Below are 21,689 nucleotides of genomic sequence, written 5' to 3'. Positions count from 1 at the left end.
CCTCGACCGGAGGGCGGGCGATTTGAACTGCGCTAGAGGTACGCGGACGCTTCAGAACGCATTTTCTCTTAAAATAAGTCTCTCCTTGGCACGAAACAAGCGTTTCGAGGTTTCTGTGATGGTATTTCAACAGTCCACGTTGACTTAATAGTAACCTTTAGTGTCCCTTTAAACAGTACGCATGCACGTACTCAAACACACGCACACACACTAGTGGCAAACGCCCCACAACGCCCTGCCAGCTAACGAAAATTCTTTTGTGTCGACCATGCAAGCAGATTAACACTGCTGAAGCGCCGCTAGGCCTAATCCACTAAGGAAAGGTCACACGGTACTTCAAATGCATCATTTTTGAGAATGCTTTATTTTTGTTGTATCATTGAGCAGAAAAAAAAGAAAGAGGGTAAACTGCTATTCAAAGCATCCAGGTTGCGAAGTGGTTGACATGATCAAGCCATATTGCATGCAGTGCAGCGTGGCCAGATGTGGGTTCGGAGTTGAACTTGCCTCGTATAATTTGTGCCACAGGTTCGACAGTGGCAGTTGTTTGTGACGAAAGACAAGATTAAGACGTCATTTATTCTCCCTAACACTGTTTTGTTTGAACAGTGAGCTGCTGCCTATGTGTCGATGGCAGCGCGCTCGGGCTGGCCACCCGACACTTGGGGAGCTGGCTGGTCAGCTCCCCGCAGCCGCAGCGACCGTTAATGTTGCCATTGCGTTTATATGCTCTGTTGCGGGGAAAGTGCCACATTTTGGCAACCAGCATCCAGAATAGCAGACAGCAAGAAGCCTTGCCATGTTCTACGATTACTTCCTAAACATGTTGCAAGAACAATGAAAACATTGAAATCAAAAGAATTTCAATGTTCTTGTTGTTCTTGCAGTTGCCTTCAGTTCAGAGAGCAGTATATGCGAAGTTCCACTATTTCACAACATATCACGGTCCTAATTTTGGATACAGCGAATTTGAGGTATAGCAGACCTTTCTCTCTGGATTAGTCAACGACCTTTTTTTAAAATTTTTTTTTACATGCCCAATATATCGCTAAGGTGACTGTTTGGGCATGTTGGTAGGGACATGAACGCAGCTTTTCGTGCACAAGACGAGGACAGAGAAGAGGTTAAGACACGAGTGGAGGCTTACACCAATGTTTTATTTCGAAGAAAGCAACCACATATATGGCAGCTTCTGTGGCACATCACGTTTGCGGTGCCCGCAGAAAATTCCTATCTCTATGCAAGAAAGATAGCTCCTTGCTGGAAAGGGTGATATAGTAGCCGAACGATTTTCCAGACCTTGTGGGGACCGAAAAATAGTCAGAAAAATGAAATTTATAAGGCTTACAGCGGCTTTAAAAAAATCCCTAATGATGCCCTGCCTTCGAGGGCAGGGCATCGAGTGGAGGCAATCAGGTTTGCTTAGATTTACGCAAGAGTGACGTCTCCGTATGCAGTCAACAAGAGTCACCGCATTGGTAACCTCCGTTGGCGGAGATCGCCATGGAGATCGAAAAAACAAGCCATGTTTCTTTGCACCACTTGGCTCTCGCGAAGGCACAGGAGGTGGCGCTGATCACACAAATGTGAAGCCGCACAAACACTCACAAAGACGAGACGTCTCCGAGACACACTGGCTCTCTGGACACCAAGTGCAAAATAGCAACCAAAACTTAAAGAAGAAAGAAAGAAGAAAAAACTGATCCCGCATTAAGTGATTATAACGATAGTGCTGACTGAAAGAAAAAAAGTGCCGTCAGTCCCCTAGGGTGTTTTGTCGGCCAAGGAAGAGCAGTCATGGCCTCCGAGGCGTGCAGATCGCGTGCGCCATAGAGTTTCTCACTACATTACCTAGAGGGAAATCTGGCGCTGCTGCGCTGTGGTATGCATGGGAATGCCGGTATGTTGCGACTTCGGATTGGCATCGTTCTCGGAGAGACAGGACACCGTGAAGACGCGCTTGGCAAGCACCGTTCTGCTGTCACAATGATTCATTTTCTACTAAAACAGCACGTGAAAAGCTGTTTTAGCTTTATTATTACGCAAAAACATGTTTTGTGTACGTTGTGTGCGTGTACGTTATATGTTACGTAAAAAGTATCAGTGGGCCGCTAAAGTTGGAGGACAGACGACAAGGTTCGCGCTCGCTTTGAAACAGTTTGTCGTCTGTTCTTGCTTTTCTTCGCTTGGTCATGCATTGTAGGTGAGTAAAGATGTAATATGCGTGAATGGAAACATTTTATGAAGATTTTACTTTGAGAACGCGTTATTTGTGTAGCCAAATCCACGTTTTAGACGAAGCCTCTTACAACATCAGCCAACACTAGCCTCGCAGACACATATGCCGTCATTCCCATGACGGCACGGTGCCCCCTTAAGAAACTCCCATAGACGGTGGCGCCAGATGTTATAGGTGTTATAGTGAGAAACTCTATGGCGTTCGCGCATTCCAATCTTGAAGGCTACAGAGCGGGCCTCTCGAAGCCAAGCCAGCGTAAAATCCAACATGGCAGTCTCCAAGATCAGGTAGCAAGGCTTGGAATGAGCAATTTAGTCCGGAAAACCGAACTTTGGCGCCCAAATTCATCCAAAAAAATCTGTCGCGAAAATGCATTAGCTCTATGGGAGTGACTGTGCATTTATGAAGTCCGGAATATCCAACAAGTCCAAATTTTTGGAGTCCGAAAAATCTGTAGGCTACTGTAGACAGTTTTGACACACTGGTGTCACCACACCCGTCAATCAATTCCGCTTCGATAATCTCGTGGGTTAACTTATTATGTCTTTTGCTGACAATTGTGCGAGCACTATATACCAGTTTACGCGTGACCATTTTTGTGGCGTTTGCCTGATTACACATGAAATTTCTACAGGGTGCAACCAAAAACCCCTTCTCATTTCTATCACATTGTAGTGATGCTCCCGAAGCCTGTCATTAAGGCATCGTCCACAGTTCAAAGGCAGATTGTAAACTATTCCTTCCGCACAGTCAATGAACTTTGAATGATGTCTCTTTTTGCGTGTAAGCTCTTTGGAGGCACACCCACTGGTCAATCTGCACAAAGGTTGCAGTTTATGAGGAGTGGAAAAAACCACTTTTACATGGCCCGCCGGCCAATCCTTTTCAGTCTATGTCGTGGATAAATGGAAAAACCACGACTCTTTTGTAAAGTGTGGAAGACTTAGTGGCATTAGTTATTTGTGGTGACATACGCTTCAAGAGGCTTTAGGCAACGCTAACGAGGACATGCGTGGGGTACCTCGCGCTCCCAAGGCGAAGTGAGTGTTCAGAGAAGCTGCCGGCCATGTGCGCTGGGCAACACTTGAATAAAGAATTGGACCGGCATAATAACTTCACGATGCCCCTTTGTACCAGCTTTGAGTGTAAAGAGAGCGACCGCTGTCATTTTCATAATGCATTAATTTGTTCACGCTAGCACGCCTCACAACTGGTGCCCGTTTATAGTGCGCGCTACTGTCACTGTCTCACGGGTACGCACTCACGGATACACACTCGTGGATACAGCCATCATTGGTGCCCTCCATGGTGTTGGATATGACTGCCTTGTCAAAACTTTTCACAATGATGTCCAAAGACAGTGTGCGCTAGGTGCTCGGAATCTTAAGAGCATGTACACAAGCTGCGACGCTCTCATTAGTTTCAAAATTTCTTTATCTGACCATTTCTCTTTTTCCGAATTTTGAGGGTGCAGCTCTCGCATGAGTGCGGCCCTTAGTCAAGTAATATATTGAGTAGATGCAAGAGGCAGACATCTGTTGCGCGGCGCATTGCTGTTGCATTGAATGACGTGTTTATGTGATGCATGTCATTCACAAATGGGGAACCCTTCCAGTAGGGCTGATTGCTATGCAGCTAATTTTGAAGAAGTGTTGGACAAAGGTCTGCTCTCGCATAGGCAGCGCAGACAATAAGAACGGTACTGCTAATGCAGAAGTGGTCATGTGTAGCACATGTAGCACCACGTTCATTGTGTGAAAACAGTAGGACCCCTCCTTTTGTTAATTTCCTACTCTTGCGGTAACACCGCGAGACCTTTTCTTGACATTCCCCGCAGACTATGGTGCAGTTTCGGTACGTTAAAAGATACGTGGAGGTGTATGTAAAGATTGGCGATTTGAGGCGTTTTCCTCTCGCTGCCTTTTACTCTCCCCCCCCCCCCCCGCCTCCTTACACTGCTGACTGCAGTAACTGTCTAGTACAGTCTCCTTCCCTTTGTTTTTCTTTATTTTATTTATTTATATACACAAACAGTCATTCTTTAGGAGGCACCACTGAGTACTCCAGCACTCAAATCTATGTGAAGCAAACTTGGAGGGATAACAGCAAAAGTGACTGGCTTGCTGCACGTTGTAGCTGGCCTGCTTGCCATGCTCCCTGCTGGCAGTCGCAGTTCACGAATTTGGATTGCCCCGAGTTTATTCGCTTGTGCCGAACCTCGAGCACTCCTGGTATGCTCCTGATGTCTGGGTGGCTCTTTGTCCCAGCTGCACCAACGGCACCTGCGGGTGACCACAGGGCGTTCCCTCGGGCCAACGCCGCCTCCTGCCTCAGTCGTGGACCCGGAGTCTCACTCGCGGCTGGTCTGGCAGGGGCTCCCCCACATCCTCGAGTCTCCTCAGGAAGGCAGCGGTGAGGATGGCGCGTCGTCCTCCACCACGAGGCAGCCGACGGCAGGCCGGCAAGCTCACCCTCCGCTACTGCCCAGGCCGTGGTAAGGCAGTGGTGCTGTCATTGTTGGGTTGTTTGGCACAAACCGTTATTGCGGAATAATGGAAATAGTTTTTGAGGAATACTTCACGGGTTTAGAATGATTTGGTGCTCTTCTTTAGAGTCCCTTTAACACTTTCCTGTCAATGTGAAAGGCAGCAGTTTTTGAGTAGGGTAGTAAATACTTTTTTTTTTCCTGTCACCTAGCATCGATAGTAAAGCGTATAGTACAAAATTCTAGAGGAAGAAATTCCCTTTTCAATGGTACTAGTCGTAAACATCTTTTCTAAAAAGATCAAAACAAAATATCTCAACAACTATTTTGTGAAGAAAAAGAAAGGAAGAGAAAGTTGCATAAAAGCATCAATGTTGCTTCGCATAAGTAGACCCTAAACAAATTTCACAATATACATTTTTCATGCAAGGAATCTATACAGTATTTCGTCAAATGTCGGCTTTCTATGTGCAGAATTTCTTGATGTAGAAGACAACGTTAGCACCCTAGTGACTAGCCCTAGCGCGATGCTGAGGTTATCTCTCTGTCGTCTTTGACTCTGCACGATCAACCAACTCTCTGTGGGCGCTGACATCTTATAGATAAGAACTGTGATCTTCAGAACACGCAGGATATCTTTAGATGAGCATGCAACAACAGTGTAATGGTTCGGAGAACAAAGTGAAGCTTCATGCAGAAATTAACTGATTTTGGCTACTGTGTCACTGCTGTTTCCAACGTCCAAAAACTCTCTCACAGATATGTCAGAATCTGTAATTATGCGATGTTTCCATGGATGAGTGGCGTGCGACATCAGTGCCATCTTTCGAACTACAAGCGCTCATTGCACCAACCACACCTCTACTCCAGGGACACTTTAAATCCTCACACAGTCGAAAAAAGGAGCAGAAAAGCAAAACTGAATAAGTAGTTTTTTTTTAAATAACCTATTACATGGTGCTAGATGTCCAAGAGCACTCGGGAAAGAGCAAAGTACGAATTTGCAAGCATCGATAAGTGGGCTATCGATGGGGATAGGTACGGGCAGGAAATTGTCAAGGTGTCTGACGAGGGCACGTAACACTTCTGTGTTAGGCAAGAGTGCGAGTACAGAGTGTGGGTGCAGAGTATGTTCTGTTTGTGTGCATTGTAGATTCATCTCATCATTGTGCATGCCATACAGGAACTAGCTGGTATAGTGGAACTTCACTGATTCAATGCAAGTTTGACTGCAAAAGATATTTAAATTGATCAGATTCATTTGATTTTAACATGCATTGTTGCACACCAGCTCCACATGCAACTGAATGCAGGTAAAGTGTGGCTTGACAGGCATGCAAAGGTCATGCTTGCAAATGGTCTGCGATTGATTAGAGTAACAGCGCTCGGGACAGGACAGATGGAAAAAACGCACAGCGCTTCATCCTTCCCTTTTGTTTGCCCTGTTCCATGTGCTGTTACATTGTTTAGCTCTAACATGTACCTAGCCAACCCAATTAAATTTTCATTCGTTTGCAGCTTGATTTTTGCACAAGATATGCCAGATTGATTGGGCAGCAGCTCACAGGGATTATCAGTACCAGGCAGGGCATATTTGCAAACCATTTCCCGTGCAAGCACTGCCTCTTTAGATGACAAGTGGTTCCTGTAGCCGAGATATTGTAAAGCATTACGTAAGCATCTTATTTCTTGAACTTCAAGTTATTAGTTTTAGCTTTGAAGGAATGATAATCACCCAGAACGTGTCAAGAGATACTGGGGAAAATGAAAAGAACATGATATATAGTGATTTAATCAAACGTGCTGTTGGCAGTTTAAGTCGAAATTATAATTTTAAATTAGCACAGAAAGTTGAGAAAAGTTATATGACGCGACACATTGCGATAAAGCTATGGTACTAGGGCTGGATTCTTACCTTGGTGACTGCAAATTACTGTATGCAAGTCAGCTATTAAATTCACCATATGTCTCGTTTAATGTTGCATTCTTTATGTTTTTATAGGCCTCAGCACTTTATTCTATGCATAATTAGTTCTAAGGAGTGTTCATACTTACAAGCGGTGCTGCTTATGTGGCAACGAGCAGAACCGTGGCATCCCTCATTGCGTGATGCACACATTAAGCTTCTTCGCGAGCTAGTCAATATTGATGCAAGTTCTGATTGTGCATTCAAACTAAAATGTGTTACCGCAGCTCGCATAGGCTGTCAAGAAACGTGCTTCCAAAAGTCAGCACACTGAACAGTGCATCACGTGTAAAAGTGCAGTTCATTGTAATGGGTTTCATTCCACATTTTGTAAACTTCGCTTGGCTTAGAACTTGGCTTGACCTTTTATACAGTCGAACCCGACTATATTGAACCCGTTTACATCAAATTATTCTATATATCGAACAATTTCTGGACAAGGTATAGTTACAATGAGTATATATAGCAAAAATTCCGCTTACATCGAACAAAAATAGCAGGGTTCGACTGTATATCGAACTCGCAAAAAAAATGCCTATCAGTTTGCTATACAGCACAATTAGACATAAACCTATTTGGATGTCATAAAAGCACATACCATTTATAAAATCCCTTTATTGGTGAAACTAGCTTAGTTTCCTATGAAATAGTACTGTATTTTCTTCTGCTTTGGCAATTTCGCTGCCTGCGACGCACGCACTTCACATTGTCTAAGAGGTCGGAGCGGCTGATGCCGCAACCTTCCGCATTCCTGCAGAAGCACCAAACTAGTGCGAGTGCACCGATCGCCTCAGAGGATGTGGGTAAAGGACCGTCATTGCTTTCTTCATTGTGCCCACTTTCACTTGTGCTCGGTACGATGTCGGCAATGTAGTCTTCGTTTTCGGGCTCTCCCGTGGTCGCGACACCATCATCTGCACTCACAAACTCGTCGACCGTTGATTTGTCAACAGCTTCCGGAAATTCTGATAGCTCGCTCCAAACTTCGGCAACACCAGCAACGGCTTCATCGCATCCATCAGAATTTAGTCATCACCGAGCACGGGGAGGCCGGCACGTCTGAGGCAGTTTTGGATGAACCACTTGAACCCGGCCGTGCATACGTGTCGAGCACTGTGGGCACTGGGTCGCAAGTTAGGCCGCTTTAGCCCTAATCTCCCCCTTATTCTTCAATATCATGCTGACAGTGCTCCTCGGAATCTTGCGTGCTGCAGGGACATCCGACTTCTCACTGCGTTCGACCCGATTTATGATTTTGAGCTTCACGACGATCGCTTCATCACGGCAACACTGCGGGAGAAAGGCCCTCAAGACGCAAACACAACGAACCAGAAAAGCAGCAAGACAACTCGCACTTGCACCATCTTGCATGACGAGGGCACAAGAGCTTCTGATTGGCTGTCTGAGCAAGCGCTGCGGGCGGGCCAGGATCATTTTTAGCAGGGGTGTGTCGACAGCTCGCCCACAGGCAGCGTGGTCACGGTAGGGAGAGCGGTTGGATGGAGCTGCACCACCAGGTTTCCCCGCCACCGCGAGGGAAAGCTAACTTCTGGGCGCACTTTTCCGGCAGTTGACATTCGATATATCAGGAGTCGCTGCTATTTTTGTTCAATGTAAGCGTAATTTTTGCTATCTATACTCATTGTTACTATACCGTGTTCAGAAATTGTTGGATATATAGAATAATTTGATGTAAACGGGATCGATATAGTCGAGTTCGACTGTATGACCAAAGTATATGACCAAAGCAGGAAGCCACAAAAGCACCGAGCTATTATTGCAGAAATAATTCAACAATTCGGGAAGCATCAATATCTTCTTGATAAAGAAAAGGTTAAAAAGCTTACAATAACTGTAGCACTCGCCTCTCGCTGTTGTCAGCATAAGAATTCCTGAAGCAGTCGCAGCTTCAAATCGCTAAATTGCAAGAATGCTAAATCACTAACGAATGTTCCACAATGTTTTTGGCATTGCCACTGCAATACTGTACATTCTTACTGACAAACTTTCAGATGCTGTAAAAAAAATTTGAGCACAGTTAAACCTGGATGTAACGAACCTATATGTAACGAATTCCTGGATTTAACGAAGTTTTTGAATTCCCCAACGCTGCCCCCATTGAAGCCCATGTATTTTCAACCTTGATGTAACGAACATGTTGCGGCGGTTAGCCTTGATGTAACGAACTCCCAAAGCTGATCAGTCATTACTTTTAGCACTTTTAAGGAAAATTCGGCCGAAGAAATGCTCTAGATTATTGAATATTAATGCTGTAAGGAGCCAGCAGCTACGCGAACGCCAGGGATTGCCGCGACCGAGCAAAGTTAGCGATGATGATGATGATGGCGGCAACTAGCGCCGCTCCGTGCCTAACGTAGCAGTCTTTTCAGGCTTTGCTTGTCTAGCGTGGCACCAGGTGGCATTGGTATCGGCAGCTGATTTCACAATAGGGTACAGTTAAGCACAGTTCGCAATAGGGTATCAGAAAATTTGGACGTGGTAGTTCATAGTGGGTTTTTTTTTGTTTTTTTCATTGGTTAACCTAGGTAGGATATTAAGCAGCATAATAGCAAGAGCTTGGTGGCGCAAGCCACCGCCCCGTTCCAAAGGGGACGCTCATAACATCCATCCATCCATTTCTCTTGCAGAATTATTTTGTTTCGTATGGATTTGAGGACAAGCATTCTTATTTTGTGATTTTCATTTGTTTCAACGGCTTAGACACACTTATGTGTAAGAATTCACTTGAAAAGCAACGCTGATAGCCGGTTCTTTCATTGCCAAGGCGCCGGAAGGGAGAGGGGGAGGGACGATGACGAACGATATCCGTCACTTTTTTTTCTTTCTCTATGGATGCGTTGCATTCGCCATCTTGAGTGTTGTCCTGCGTTCTGCACGTGTGCGTGTGTCAACTGTGCTCTGGTACTGGTTTGTCCGACTTGTTTTGGAGGTGCTAGGCCTGCCTGTCGGCGTGTAGTCGTGCGTCTCCGCTTCTAACTGCGTCGTCGGTTGGTCGTGATGAGTTCTACTGCCAGAAAACGAAAAGTTCTGTCTTTTGAAGACAAACTCGCAATTTTAAATGCAGTCTCCGCGGGCGAGAAGAAGAAGGACGTTGCCACCCGTTTCAGCATTCCAGCGAGCACACTATCAACGATTTTGAGTGCGGAACACAGCATCAGAAACGCAGTGGAGTCGGGAACAAGCTCGAAGAAAAAAAGACTGAAGCTGTCCACATACACTGATGTGGACAAGGCAGTGTTCACGTGGTTTTTGGACACGCGAGCCAGAAATGTACCCATAAGTGGCGCGATCTTGCAACAGAAGGCAAAGGATTTTGCGTGTATCTTGGGTCATGACGATTTCAAGGCAAGCAACGGGTGGCTGCAGGGATTTAAGAGCCGGCACGGTGTCGTCGGAAGAGTAATCAGCGGCGAATCTGCCTCCGCAGACAGCGATGCTGCTGCTTCGTGGGTGGCTGACAAGCTGCCTGGAATCCTGAGTCGCTTCGAGGCGGCTGATGTCTACAATGCCGACGAGACAGCTCTATTTTATCAAATGCTTCCGGGCCGCACGCTAGCGTTAAAAGGCGATGACTGCCGCGGTGGAAAGCAGAGCAAGCTCCGCATAACGATTCTGCTGTGTGCCAACCTCGACGGCACAGACAAGCGAGTCCCGCTAGTTGTCGGCAAAAGTGCCCGTCCTAGGTGTTTTAAGGGAACGAAGCGTATGCCCGTGAAGTATGTGGCGAATTCCAAAGCGTGGATGACTCGGCCAATATTTTCTGAGTGGTTAAAGGAATTTAACCAGGACGTCAAGCGGCAAGGCCGTCAAGTTTGCCTACTGCTGGACAATTGCTCGGCGCACCACGTCGAGGGCCTGCAGCTGTCGAACATCGAACTGCATTACTTCCCGGCCAACTGCACGTCCCTAATACAACCCCTGGACAAAGGGGTCATTAACAGTTTTAAATGCTGTTACCGGCGCCGACTAATCCTGAAAATACTTCTCGACATCCGTCTGGAACGGGAGATGAAGATCGACATTTATCAAGCAGTCGAGATGCTTGCTGCCTCCTGGCAAGAGGTCAGGGCAGATGTTATCGCGAATTGCTTTTTAAAGGCCGGAATAGCCAAAAACGCACGGGCTGGTGCCGACGAGGAGGAGGCAGACCTTTCTACTCCGTCCAATGTGGCCGAAGCGTGGAACGAGCTATGTACTAACGGTGGTGTACCCGACGACGTTGAACTGACTGACTTTTTGTTTGCCGACAACGCCGCCGTGACTACAGAAGAAATGTCTGATGCAGCAGTAGCTGAAAGCGTGCAAAATCCGGATGGCGGTGATGATGGTGCTTGTGAGGCAGATCCGTGTGACGTGCCTACTGCAAAGGAGGTGATGAACGCAATGGACGTTATGCGCCGTTTCGTCGGCTCGCTCGACGATGAAGGAGCTCTACACGATTTAGCCTCTTTGGAGCGGCGTGTTGTGCCTACACTCGTGCCGAAGAAGCAAGCGGAAATTACGCAGTTTTTTAGTGTAAAATAAATGATTGAAGGGTGAGTTCACCTTCACGGATATATTGAGCTATTTGGTTTCGTTTCTGCATCATTCGTACGAGCCTTCACGCGAAACCTGCATGTAACGAAAAATTGCGAGCTTTTGTCAACTTCGTTATATCCAGGTTTAACTGTACCATAAATATTTGTGGTTGGTTTTTTTGAATATTTTACCGTTTATGAATTACCAAGTTACTGCAACCGTGGATGGCAGTAGCAGAGCTGGTAATGGCACTTTGTGGCACTTTGTCCAAATACAATGCATTAGAAAATTTATTTGCGTTGGGGGAATGTTCTCGTTGAAGGAAAATCTTAAGACTGCATGTTGATGTCTGCGTTGCTATCGACGCCTTATGCCAGAAGTTGAAAAGGTACAGTATACCAGCAGTTAAAGGGACACTAAAGGAAAATACAGTTAAACCTCTATATAGTGAACTTCAACATAACAAAATTATCGATATAATTGTGTTTATACACAAATTCAATATAACGAAATTTCACTACCGATGCAATAAAAGGAAACTTCCTCAGATGCAGATGGTTAAATGGTCGAATTGGCAATCTCTCTAATTGCGCGCCATGCAGCCAAGATTGACTGCTGAAGCAGAGCAGCATCACATTCCGTATAAAGTCAGTGTGATAAAATCCTATCGCACACTGCACTGCGTGCTTTGGATACAAGTGAAGGCATGTGAGGGTAAGCCTAGAAGGATGGTATTGGATGAACGCAGTCTTCCTGTGCAAGCAAGGGGAAGGGAGGGAGTTAGCTTGCGTTAATGGGATCAAGAGTGCATGAGAGGAGGGGGAGGAAGGGGGGGTGCAGTTCCTCTTTTTCTAGTGCGGCCATGGCTGAACATGGGGGCTGTCGGCGCTGCTGAGCACATGCACAGCCCGTAAGCCCTGTCTTAGAGGCAATCTGCCACGTGTGCAAAGAGTGGCCGTGACGAGATGACGTGGCATCGTGAGATGCGTTGAAGGAGACGCGTTTGCTCACCCTTGCCAGCACGTTTTGTGACCCTAAACCCGCTGTGGGCAACACTGTCAGCCGCATGGGCAGAGTAGACCTAAAGAGTGGGCTGGCTTGGCTTCGCACCACCAATGTGAAGATACCGTTGATGCAGAATGAAACCATATCTTTTGTCGCCAACTCTCAAATTCAACAAAATGGTTTTTTTTCTTCTCTCATTCAGGTTTGCTTTTTCTGATTGCCCAATCATTTGGAAAATTTTGCGGCCCTTTCCGTGTAAGAGGTCCATTGGCGACTGTAGTTTGCATTAAAGGTCGAATTTCAGTATAACAAAGCAAATTGTTGATTTGATAAAAATTGTTAAAGTGAGGTTTAACTATATTTAATCAATCTGGATCAATAGAGTATCCGTCCAGAAGTCTGTTTTCTGTGGGCCAATATATTGCGTCGTTGCGTGTAAAATTGGTGCCGGAAGTCTCGCTGCTGCTTCTCAATTTGAACTCCCCGCCCCAACGCAAATGACTTTACACAACTCCATGTGAACTCCCGATATGTCTGTTATGTCTATTAGAAACTCTTTATTTGGCTCTATATACAAAAGCGGCGCACTGCTTGGCGGCTATAGGTGGTCTGCTTGCATGAGTTGCCTCTACGGCTTTGCTTTGGTTCAGGTTACCAGATAGGTAACTTGAGTCTCAGTGACTGGAACGGCGAGGGTAGCGGCTCTCAGTGGCGGACATAGGAACATAGCACCCGCTCACTGTGAATCAGCAATGTTGACATAACATTTGAGAGGTATTGTAGTGCATGACAAGTGGCCCCGCTCCGATTTTCCATTTTCTTCATTTTCTCGCTTACAAAAGCTGTTTCTGTTACAAATGAAAAAATTATTACAGGAGCTGTATCTTTCAGTCTAGCTTAACGTAATATCTTGCTTTAGTTTCCATTGAAGTAGAATATCTTAAGTCCGTACAGTATTAGCTTTGTGCGCTCTGTGGTTAAAATCTTCGTAGCAAGCTGTCGCAACCAACGTTGCTGCCGTTACTCCTCTTTGGTGACCCAGTATTTCACAAGTGGTAATAAGTTTATGGCCGAGTTAAAACTCTTTTTGCACTTACGAACAACAAAAACCTCCACTGTGCCATTTCAAATCTCTAGTATTTGCAGAAACACCCAGCTTTCCTGTCAACAGGCAGTTGGAGAAATTGGAGCCAGAATGCCATGGAATGACTTCTTGCTGCACAGTATTTTTGCAGCCTGTGGCTGGTCTTGGCGAATGTCAACATGCTGCTAGTATTGCTGACTTCATGCCTTGCACTTCTGCTTCTGCTTGTTAGTCGTGTGCATTATTCGTGGGAGGAGGCTTTTTAGCTCTGTGTCCCTTTTGAAGTACGTGCGAAATTCAGCGCTGGCCAAGCGAGAATGTTTCTGAACACTTTTGAATTGTATAATTGTTGCATTCAAGAGGAAAGGTTAAATTCTAGAGCCCGTTGAAATATTTATATTTTTTTTAATACACTTATTGGCGATTTCCAGGAAAGCAAAGAAATTTGATATCAAACTTATAAGACCTCGCTCCGCAGAAGGAAAGGAACCACGATTCTTGTAACACACAAAGTAAACAAAAATGGCATGTCTTGCCTTGAAATATGCTGGTTATTTGGGAATGCATATTTCCAATTCTTGTGTAAACAAAGTACAAGTTTCACTTGAACTGTAAACTAATATGTTGGATTTGTTTCCTGCGAAGAAATTTCAGTTCTACAGAAATTCGACAGCCGCAGGCAGTTGTATAATTGTTAACCTTTGTGTTCTTTTGTGTCAAGTGGAGGATACAAATCACAATTCTGCTCCTAATAGTCATTGGCCTAAACCTTTCCTCTTAAATGCAACAAATTCATTCAAATGAACTCGTTAGTGGCCTCACGAGAGTACTGCATCTCGTGTGCCAAGCCTGAGCTAAAGCCTCCTCTGAAAGAGCCCAAAAATGGATTTCGCTTCGTGTTCACATACTAGCGCAGACGTACAGCCTAATACCACAAGATGTAGCACAAACATCAATGCTGGCAGTAATTATGCAGCACTTACGTACACGTCTGTGCTAGCATGTCTCCGCCATGCCGAATCTCTCTTATGCTTGTAGCCAGTGCAAGCTAGCACACAGTGGCTGATGAATTTTGACCCTGGCCTGTGCATTCTCTCTTTTTTCTTTACTCACTTAGCACATCTTCACGTGTTGGTAAGTTGGGAAAGCTTTTGCATGTGATGCATGATGCTTCTGCATGTGATGCATGATGCTTCTGCATGTGAGCGGGCATGCACATAATTCTTAAGAGGTGTGCACTTAAGCTCATGCGCTTTCCTAAACATTCCCAGGTACCTGAAATGGCCACACATTTTCGCTATTCTTGCCATTCCTTGCTGCTTAATCAGTCGGCTAACATTGACCTCCATGCCTTGACCACCACGACCTGAAGTATTATACACATATCCATTCGTGCTGCCACAACAGCAGGCTTGGAAATGCTTGGCTGTGTGTGTGTGTGTGAAGCCACCAAACCGGCTAGTTTACCAAGTCTTTCACTGAAAGAGAAGGCACCCTCAGTTTATGTCGAGTGAAGTGAAACGCCAACTACACATGAAGGCTCAAGTTGGGGGCAAGGCTTTAAAAACTGGTGTGGGAGAATTGCATTCGGGGGAGTCGGGAACATGGTTGTGCTTTTTAAATTCTTCATATAGTGTCTGTTATGTAGTTCAGCTCTTCTGTGAAGCTCAATCATTAAAAACCACATTTCGTTTGTTATTTCCGTTTTTTATTTTTCCTATGTTGCCTTTTTGTTGCAGAGCTTTCAAATTTTACAAAAGGGACAATGGTATCCTACATAATTGGAATTCAAACTAGATATGACGAAAAAAATTAATGCAGAAAAGGTTTTCTTACTGCAAGTGTAACTCTGAGAGGCTTGTTATGTTTACTAAACTTGCATTAGCTTGCACATATTCATTCTAGTTCCAATGTTGTACGAGCCACTAACTGAAAAGTTCACCAAATTTAGTTCGTATACACCCAGCAGTTTATTAGAAAATGTACAAAAATGTCCCAAAATCATGTTCTTAGAAAAACTCAAGTAAACTGGTGTCTAAGTGCTTGATTTATTCCCAACATCCCAAACATCCCAGAATAGCAGGCTTCTTCGTGGTAAACATTACTCTAGCCTTTCTTTCTTTCTGCAGTCCTTGCATTGTTGTTTTGCTTCAACTTTCAGTTCTAACTCGTTTTTTCTTTTTTTTATATATATATTGTCGCGAAGCACTTTGAGCAGAAAACGTTCGCGGCTAGAACGCTGAAGCAGCGAGAGGTAGTGTAGCCGACCGAGCACCGAAACAAGGTTGTTCTTTCTCGTCGTCGCTGTCTCTCTCCTAGCCACAGCCCCACTGCTCCTTATTTTACAGTACAGTTATCTCCCCCGCGGAAAAGGAAGCCGTCCCGGCGACCTACGGGTAGGACAGCACAGGCGGATCATAGTAGGGCTTGAGACGCTGGGCATGCACAATTTCGCGTCCACGACGGCGATGATCCAAAGGTAGCTCGAGGGGTTCCACAATATAGTTGACAGGAGACGTTTGGTTGATCACGCGGTATGGGCCTTGGTACTTCGACGCGAGTTTCGGTGACAGTCCGGTGGTAGAGGCTGGAACCCAAAGCCACACTAGCGAGCCAGGAGCATACGATACAGGAGCATTGGAACTTTCTCGATGGTGCTTCTGGCGTTGCTGGTCTTCTGACGTAAATATACGGGAAAGCTTGCGACACTCTTCTGCGTGTGCAGCAGCTTCGGATAGGGTAGTCGTTTCCGTGGAGTCAGGGCGGTACGGAAGGATAGTATCCATTGTGGAAAAAGGTTCGCGTCCGTACAGGAGAAAGAAGGGCGAAAATCCCGTGGTAGTCTGCGTGGCGGTGTTGTAAGCGTAGGTCAAGAAAGGTAGAACATGGTCCCATTTGGTTTGGTTGGATGCAACGTACATGGCCAGCATGTCACCAAGAGTGCGATTAAAGCGCTCGGTCATGCCATTAGTCTGCGGATGATACGCAGTAGTGGTGCGATGAATGATGCGGCATTCTTTGAGGAGAGCCTCGATGACGTCGGAGAGGAAGACGCGGCCTCTGTCACTGAGTAGTTCCCTGGGAGCTCCGTGGCGAAGGATGATGTGGCGCAGGAGAAACCAGGCGACGTCACGTGCAGAAGCGCTGGAGAAAGGGGAAGTTTCCGCATAGCGCGTAAGATGGTCGATGGCCACGATTACCCAGCACCTCCACCAAATGTCGCGAAGCACTTTGAGCAGAAAACGTTCGCGACTAGAACGCTGAAGCAGCGAGAGGTAGTGTAGCCGACCGAGCACCGAAACAAGGTTGTTCTTTCTCGTCGTCGCTGTCTCTCTCCTAGCCACAGCCCCACTGCTCCTTATTTTACAGTACAATATATATATACCCTTCACGAGTCCATCACTAGCACATGGAAACATAAAGATGTCCAGGCATGAACACTAGGTGTTTTAGCATGCTTGCACTGTAGTCGTTGCCTTAAAGCTTGCATATTAATTTCAGTTTTTGCATTCTCTCTGTCAACAACACTGAAAAAGGCACGAAATAGGTCTTTGACAGACACGGCACACTCTCCGAAGAGCACGCATCACCATGAACAAAAAAAATAAAATACAAGAGCTACAGAGACCTCTCTTAGGATGCACTGTAAGACACATAGAATAGAAAAAAGAGACTCAAAACCAAAATTTGTGCCAAACAGGTTATCTTTATGCGATGAAAGCTTTATATGAAATCAACTCGACAACTAGGCATACCCAATTTCTGGTTCACACAACCAAAATGAATTAATGTTTTTGAAATCGCTCATACATCGAATAACCTCGATCAGAAAATATATATTTTGGACCAAACAGTCTCTCCTTGCCGTAAACTTCTCAGTGCAACTGCAAGAAACAGTGTCATGGTCTCATCCCCATGTTACTGCTGACAGTCATGATTCATGGATTTGTTCTGTGCACAATGGCACAGAAAAGCATTTTGGTCACCTGAAAATTTCCAACTTTTTGTAAACTTTACAGTAGTTGTATGCGTTACCATAAAATTTGTAACAACCATGCTTGTATTGCCGAGGTTCTACTATAGGCTACTGTGCCACAGTGAAATTAAGCAGAGCTGATTAGAGTACCCAGCCTTCTGCCCTACACCACGGAGGTGAAGTCTGTAGCCGCAATACCGTATTTACTCGCATAATGATCGCTCTCGCGTAATGATCGCACCCCTGAATTTTGTCGTCAAACTTTGATTTTTTTTATTTCCCGTGTAATGACTGCACTCCGAACTTGCCACAGCGATATGTTGTGTGCCTAGTCTAGCTAACATTGATCGCGCTTACCATCTGTCGAATGCTACGCGAACGACTGTTCAAGACAAACCAAGCGGTCTGCATGCACCAAACATTATTAAGTAGATGCCCCATTTCATTACTTCCATCACTTTGCGCACTTCCATGACTAAAAAAAAGCTGCAACCAAACTTGCCTTTATTATGTGTAGGCTTTATAATGGTTGTGGTCAACAACAACAAAAAAGGCGCCTTTCGATTCTTCTCATATGCACTCGTGGGCTCGCAACAAACCACGAACGGCAACGATAGTAGCCACGTCTAACTGATACGTTAAAAGCGTACCCTATTCATACGCCGCCGCTTGTAACGCAGCTAAGATATTCGCCCACCCTTAGCGGAAACATGCTGTATCAGGATAGTAGTGAAGACAGATGCCACAGTTTCCGCAGCATGCCGGCCATGTGTTTCGATCTCACTGGCAGCTAAGCGCGCCCATCTGTTTCTGTCCCCTCAAAGGGGACATGGCTACGTTATTGCTGCAAACTTGCCGATATTAACGATATTATTCATCACTGATACGGAAGAAACTGTTTCAATGCACGTAATGTACTCTAGACTATAGAAAAAATCGCGTTCGGCTTGCTCCACCGGCCGCCATTTTTGTTTTGGTGTCCCGCAGCAAACGCAGGCAAAAAACATTTTTTATTTCGCGGGAAATTTAACCCGCGTAATGATCGCACCCCTGATTTTGTGTCAATTTTTCTGACAAAACAGTGCGATCATTATGCGAGTAAATACGGTATATACGGTTTTAACTTGATGCGTTGTAAGTGATGTGCACATCAGTAAGCCTTGTCAACACTTCTTCTTCTTCTTCTTCTTTCTATCTCCAATTTCCACCAGATGGTGGCGGGAGAGGCTCTTCCGCCGTGGAGAGGACAGTGCGGATCTAGTCTGAAGTGTATGCCTCCACCACTTCTGTTGCCAGCTGCCAAACTGGCAGCCATTGTGCCGTCCAGCGCAGCAGCTCCTTTCATAAAACAATACGGACAACCAGACTTGACAGCAAGTCATCCCTCCTTGGATGAGAATGCGTTGGTAAAGTCGAGGAGCATGCAAGAAACCACACCGACGTGTGCCACTACTGCTTCCCTGGCCAACCCTTTTTATCTGCTCACCCGCCGCGCCGCCTGCTTTCGAAGCCTGGTGCATCTTGCAAGACTGCTCATCATGCTGAGACCCACGTGCGTGGATTCTAGGTGCTACTCCAAACTGGGTCGTGTGTGGATGACCGTCGCTGTGCGCTGAGTGTTGCCACGGTGTTGTGAACTGCGCCGTTGTCGAGCAAAGTCCTTCCTAGATTTTTTTTTAAAGCTCTTGCTTGGTGAACTGGCAAGAAGGAAAAAAAAAAAAGGAACCTTCGTGAGTGGGTGTGCAACTTCGTGGATGTGCTCTATGCAGCTGCAGATGTGCGACTTTGAACTAATTGCTGCACTATTTGTGCAGTAGCGGACATGCACTTCTGGACCGTGCTTTGCAAGTACAGTGACTGAGCAATTTCTCTTAGGCAGTTTTAAAGGCAAAATAGTTTTTATTTATCGCCTCGTCCGCTGGCTAAACAGACTGCTTGTTCGCCTGCTTTTTAGTATGCAAATATGAGACCTCATAATGTACAGTGCCCGCTGCAGGCTGATTTGCTCTGAAGAAAAACAAGCATCTTTTTCCTGTGTAGAATAACCCCCTCAGACCTTCTATGTGTGTGTGTGCAAGTGTTTTGTGGTTTTCACAAAGCTCTTTGAATGGACATTGTGTGCTGAAAGCCTCTTAGCACTTGAAAAAACCTCATTGTGGCAAGTTTCATTTCACCGACCTGCAGCAAGCAAATTGCCATCTCATCCCTAACAAATTGGAGTCTTGTCCAGAGCGATTTGCATTCTCATCTGGAGCAAATTGCACTCATCTGGAGCAAATTGTCATCTCATCCTTTCTCTTTTTGCACACAAAACCTCTGAAGCACAGCATTTCCTGTGTGCGAGGTTAGGGCACAGGAGACTAAAACCAAGAAAAGTGTTGGCAGTTAGTCAACGCAGTTGTTTTTAGCTAGTTGCCACTGTACCTTTGCTTGTGCGGTCTTGCAACTGTAACACACTTTAATGTAAAGATGGTGTTGCTTTTTAAAAGCATTGGCGAATGCTGTATCCTCGTGTATAGCAATGGCCTATTTATAAGAGCTACTTCAAAGAATAAAGAATGATGATTGTGTTGGCTACTCAAGTCTCCCTCTTTTGATCGCCACAAGATAGCGTCTGTGATGCGCAGCATTGGTGTCGCAACTTAAGAAAAATGTCCTATGCCTGTTGGCCTGACGCCGGCCGAGTGGACTGCTTTAGGGCTACATCAAGTGCTCGAAACTGCAAACCGCAGTTGGGTTTCGAAGTCTCGTGCTGCTGCCAGGAAAAGGATGTCGTGATAATGATTGCCAATGGCGTTCTCTGAATAAGAGTAGCAACAGTTGCCGAGCCTTCCTCGGCTAATTAGGTTTCACTACGTCTAATGCAATCTACGATTCTGCCCATCTCTGCTTCATCTTGTAAGTTTTCTTTGAAAGCCTTATCCCTGCCCTGCTTTTAAAGCGATCACTTTCTCAGCGTCTTCACCCACTTTGGCCAGACGTCAGCCAACGTCGCACAGTAAAAACCGGAAGTGGAGTCTCCTTGGGCCACTAGGTTGGTGTTGGCTGCTGTCTTCCCACGCAGACATCGCTCACTGGGTGTGTGCGCTCCTGTTTAACCGGAGGGAAGTAACTGCTGTCTTAAAAACCGGTTATCTGGATTTATAAATATACTGGATATCAGATTTATGTAACTGGTTATCCGAATATCCGATATTCAAAGATGAATATTTCGTACCATTAGCTCTCCCTTCGAATAATCTATTTGTTTGCATGTATTACGATATATAGTTATGCTAAAAGCAACAATTCACAGCCTATCAAATACGCTTTTTATTAGTGGGCTCCTTCACTTACGCTTCCATTTATGCTATTTATGCTTTATGCATCCCTGGGTACTGACAAAGGGCTGTTTTTTCTGTAAAGACGTATGTTTATTTAGGTGCTCGATAAGTATCAAGGGCAAAATCTTCAAGCTTTCCCATGAAGCTCGTAGGGCATAGTCCGAACAGCATATCAAAAATAAGGAGCTTCAAAGATTTCTCCGATTATGATTAATCATCGAGTCCTAAAGTTGCCCACAAATTCATTGGCGACCATTGGCAACACCGTGGAGTTCTCTAAGAAGTATTCTGGCAGCAATGACACATGTTAAACGGTGTGTGTGTGTTCACTAATGCACCAGCGATCTCAGGCCTTCGGTTACGCTGCAGTGCCATATTTCTCAACACCAACACATACACTGTTGTCAAAGGCAGACACTACTCGAGTATCCTTCATTCACTTTGGCAAATTTTTATTACAGGCGGTGTAAATTTTCGTTCCAAAAAACTAGATAAATATCAAAGTAAAGGAAGAGGGAAAGGTTACATACAGCGATTTAGTTAGATGTTCATTACCCCACGAGCAAAAGATACATGTAAATATATGAAACTAACCCACATTTACATCTGGGATTGCACCTAAGTTGATGACTTGAGGTTCTTACCTCTACCGAATTTGTTGAGAGACAAATGTGCTCAGGGCTGTTTTTATCTTTTTATACAAGGTGTACCTGCTAACGTTAGCCAAGCTGTTAAATAGCACAAAGTACGATTTGTGAACTTTAGTGTTTGGTCACCAGGCCTCTTGTGTCATGAAGATAATTATTGTATGCTAATTATCCAGCTAATCAAAGAAGACATATTAAACTTTAGAAGTTTTCAATTCAAACCCGCCGTGGTTGCTTAGTGGCTATGGTGTTAGGCTGCTGAGCACAAGGTCGCGGAATTGTATCCCAGCCACAGTGGCCGCATTTCGATGGGGGCGAAATGCGAAAACACCCGTGTACTTAGATTTAGGTGCACGTTAAAGAAACCCAGGTGGTCGAAATTTCCAGAGTCCTCCACTACGGCGTGCCTCATAATCAGAAAGTGG

At 45.3% G+C, this 21,689-nt stretch overlaps 1 protein-coding gene across 2 annotated transcripts in view; it reads left to right on the top strand.

Annotated features, from left to right (window-relative positions):
* Atg9 (autophagy-related protein 9) overlaps positions 1-19,871 on the top strand; it is a 77,274-nt gene extending 57,403 nt beyond the window's left edge. The window contains exons 18-20 of one of the 2 annotated variants that reach the window (XM_050186943.3): positions 4,507-4,733; positions 14,436-14,452; positions 18,506-19,871. In XM_050186943.3, coding sequence (XP_050042900.1) covers positions 4,507-4,733; positions 14,436-14,452; positions 18,506-18,555 — 294 coding nt within the window. In that variant the 3' untranslated portion in view covers positions 18,556-19,871. The remainder of the gene's footprint in view (positions 1-4,506; positions 4,734-14,435; positions 14,453-18,505) is intronic. The other variant, XM_050186945.3, reaches the window with a different exon arrangement.
* The last annotated feature ends 1,818 nt before the right edge of the window (positions 19,872-21,689 follow it).

The sequence above is a fragment of the Dermacentor andersoni genome, chromosome 2, assembly GCF_023375885.2.
Source record: "Dermacentor andersoni chromosome 2, qqDerAnde1_hic_scaffold, whole genome shotgun sequence".
Lineage (NCBI taxonomy): Eukaryota > Metazoa > Arthropoda > Arachnida > Ixodida > Ixodidae > Dermacentor > Dermacentor andersoni.
Note: the sequence above shows the minus strand (reverse complement) of the source record. Positions and strands in the feature narration are given on the sequence as shown.